General features: G+C 34.5%; 1 protein-coding gene across 1 annotated transcript; it reads right to left on the bottom strand.

Annotated features, from left to right (window-relative positions):
- Positions 1–427: 427 nt before the first annotated feature.
- LOC129536375 (olfactory receptor 6C2-like) lies at positions 428–1375 on the bottom strand. The gene has a single exon (XM_055395240.2). The coding sequence runs from the start codon at positions 1373–1375 to the stop codon at positions 428–430; it is 948 nt and encodes a 315-aa protein (XP_055251215.2).
- Between the last annotated feature and the right edge of the window lie 2579 nt (positions 1376–3954).

The following is a 3954-nucleotide window of genomic DNA, read 5'->3' on the forward strand; positions in this document are numbered from 1 at the left end:
TCTGCTGGTTGTTCTCTATTTCTAGTGCCTAAAGCAGTACCTACCCCAAAGAAATTACCCAATACATATTTGTTTTGTGAATTAATGAATAAATCATTTGAAAGCTTTGGATTTAAAAAAACTAATGGCAACCATTACTTATTCTTTCTCTGGAAAAAGTAAGAATTTATCAACTTACTTTTCTCTCTTGGTAGGTCTAATTTGGAGATATGCTTCTGTTTTACCTGTTGTGCTTCATTTTTGATACTTTTAACTTGGAGGTGAAGCCAGTATTCAAATTTTAAAAAACTATTAGCATGCTGGGTTATGGAAGGATCTTAAATGATGTTTCTGAAGAAGTTGTCACTAGATCAAGATGGATGAGAGTGTTTTGAGTAAATTAACCTGATGGCAAAACTTGGTAAGTTCAGTACGTGTTTATTTGGCTTTACATTATCTTATTTTTTTTGGAAAATATCGTGATTCTTTTGATTGAGTTATTGAAGGCTTGTTTGACTTGCTTGTTTCTCAGTGTGTAAATGAAAGGGTTCAGCACTGGAGCGATGGAAGTAGTGAGCATGGTCACACCTTTGTTAATGGCCACTGAGTCTTTTGCTGAAGGTTTGATGTAGATGAAGATGCAGCTACCATACGTGATTGAAACCACAATCATGTGGGAAGAGCAAGTAGAAAAGGCCTTTTTCTTTTTCTGGGCAGAAGGGAATTCTAAAATTGTCTTGATGATATAAATGTAGGACAGAACCACGCACATCAGTGTCATAAGGAGGGTCAGCACAGCACAGATGATAACAGTCTGTTCCATGTACCAAGTGTTTGAACACGAGATTTTCAGGAGGGGAGATGCATCACAGATAAAATGATCAATGGTATTAGAATCACAAAATTCCAATTCTAGGCCTAGGCTAAGTGGGGGGATTATAATAAACAGACCGGCTACCCAACAACAAAAGACAAGTCTTCTGCAGACCATGCTACTCATGATGGTCACATAATGCAGGGGCTTGCAGATGGCCACATAGCGGTCATAGGACATAGCAGCTAGGAGAAAAAATTCGGTTACACCAAAGAGGTCAGTAAAAAATACTTGGCTGACACAGGCATTGTAGGTAATGACCTTGTCACCCGTCACGATGTTATACAGGTATCTGGGAATACAAGCTGATGTGAATGAGATCTCCAAAAAGGAGAAATTTTGTAGGAAATAGTACATGGCTGTCTTAAGGTGGGAATCCAGTAAGATGAGGAAGAAGATGGTCAGATTCCCAGTTATGCTTAGCATGTAGGTGAGAAAGAGAAAGATAAGAAGCAAAATCTGCAGTTGAGGGTCATCTGTCAGTCCCAGTAGAATGAATGTTGTTACTGTACTGTTTCTCATTGCTGACTGCTGAGTTCTGTTAAATCTGCTGTTAACGTTGAAATGTTTCATTTAAAATTATTTTAACAGTAAGGAAGGTATCATATTCAAGTTTTTCCTTATTTATCATTATTTAAAAAATATTTGTAATTTAAATATTCATTCTGTAAAGGACTACTTTTGACTGTGGTGGATATGTCATTTCGTAGGAGCAAAGATGTGATATTCAATAGTTCTCTGGTTGATGTTGTTGCTTACATTTTGTTCTTTATTAAAGTATTAAGATGTGTAAGATCATTTGGGTTCACTGTGCACACACTCTGTAGTCACTTAAAATCTGTTTGAGCTCTATGATTAAAGAATTTTGTTTTCTGTTTTTGTTCATTGTATACACTTCCCCTCAACTCCTCTAAACTCTGTCATGTGCACGCATGAGCACACACACACACACACACACGCACAAAACTTCTTCAGCTCCCCACCTGACACTGCTTCTGTCAAGGTTTCTCTGTCCCTAAGTAATCACTTATAACCCACAATGATGCAAAATATAGAATGTCTTAATGCACAATATAGTTGTACTTATGCACAATATACATTTATATTTTCATGAAATGCCCTGGTAAATAAACTTCAAAGATAGTACAGATGATGTATTTCTCTGGCTTTTATCTGTCTGTTAGCATTCTCTTCACTTCTTTCAAGTTTCACCATACTAATATTCCCTTTGTATTTTAATTAATTCTTATGTTTTGCTATGTCTTTCAGATGGTCATTTCTAAATCGATATCTTTATTTTTTAACACTTGATTCTCAGATGAAATTTGACATATCTATTTGAACATTCACATGGACTATGCCACTGATAACACTCATGCTCTTTATCTCTCTCCCTCTCCTCTTAATATATTCCTTTCAACAAAGATAATAGATTACATTTATTGAGCATATTCTATGTGACAGAATTTTTGGTAAATACTTCTCACACATCATATGTTTTCCGTCTTCAACTAACTTGAATAACTTCTATTGATTTTCAGTTTCACCTTAAAGCCCTCTGGAAAGTTTCCTGAAAGTCCAATCACTATGCTATCTCTTATCCCAGCCTCTGTGTTCCCATAGAAAGCAATGCTTGCTTTTAACACTTAAGAAAGAACACTTATTTATTAAGTGTATTAAGTTTCCTCTGGACCCCTCAATTCATGTGTATGTGGACTCACTTTATTGTGTGAACTAATGTATTGTTTTACTGATATGGGACAGGGTCAGCTCTGACTGTCTCAGTAGAAGATGCAGCTAAGGCCTCAGGGTTACAGTACCTGATATGAAGAAGAAGAATTGAATGAGGCTCGTGGTTTGTCTCACAGAACAGCCTAAGAGGATTGGAAATATATCAGCAAATAAATTAGATTAAGTTGATATGTAGGAGAAATATTTCTGCTGCTCATCTATCTTCCTCCAACTCTTTTCCTAAATCTCAGGCAACATATCCATCATGTCACTGAATGAACTTAGCCCTATCGCTACCATTGGATATCATTCAATGTTCTAAAAAATCTGTTTTTTCCTTCTAAAGTTACACAAAGTATAGTAAAACAAGATTTAAAAGAAGACTCACTGGATATGTGGCTAACTGGTTTCTGTTTATCCTACTTTTTCAAAAGACATGTTTGAAATTAGGACAAGAATCTCTGATGAGGATGCAATTTCAGTCACGTAATTCTTTGGGGAAACTGAGTATACTTACACAATTAAATGAATATACTCCTTATTTTTTGATGTGAATTTAATATATTTCTGGATGGTCATCAAATTTTAATCCCATTAGATGCCAGTATATTTTTGTGCATAAAACTCCAGTAAAATGATATTTTTATATCCAAAGGAACTGTGTTCTAAAAACATGAAAAAAATGTATATTTTACCAAATATAGAAATTTATCACTCACATTTTCAATTTGAACACATGTACACCTGGGGCAGATTCATGTCAATGTATGGCAAAACCAATACAATAATGTAAAGTAATTAGCCTCCAATTAAAATAAATAAATTAAAAAAAATGAAAAAAAAGGTAAAATATATTTTCCAAAGCATAGCAAGACTTAAATCACACAAAACTGAATAAAATTGAAATGACAAATCTCACTTACTATTATGACTGTCAATCATAGTTTCTGTTTGTTGAAACATGCAGTCTTAAAATTCCTAAATTGAAAATGATAGTTAGAATGAAGCTTTTCATATGAACTTTTGGTTATTTTTGCTTATGAATCCACTGTCACATTCACAACAAATCTAAGATGCCTCTTAGAGGTATTTTTCTGAATCATCCATCTTCAAACAATTACATGGATTTCCATGTTGTATTCTTATAACCTCTCTCAAAAAAGAAAGAAATATAATATTATATGAGGGCGATGGAATGTCAGAAATCTTCTCCTGTTTGAGGAAAGTCTCTATGCTGACCTCTCAGGGCTATGAACACATTGACTATATCTAGCTTGACGTTTGCATTATTCGATAAAAATACAACCAAGTGAATAAACAAAGAGTCCCTGATGACCCAAGAACAAAGTCACTAATGAATCTTTTGAGTA

Source organism: Moschus berezovskii, chromosome 6 (genome assembly GCF_049115385.1).
Source record: "Moschus berezovskii isolate FMDL1 chromosome 6, NW_MosBer_1.0, whole genome shotgun sequence".
Classification (NCBI taxonomy): Eukaryota; Metazoa; Chordata; class Mammalia; order Artiodactyla; family Moschidae; genus Moschus; species Moschus berezovskii.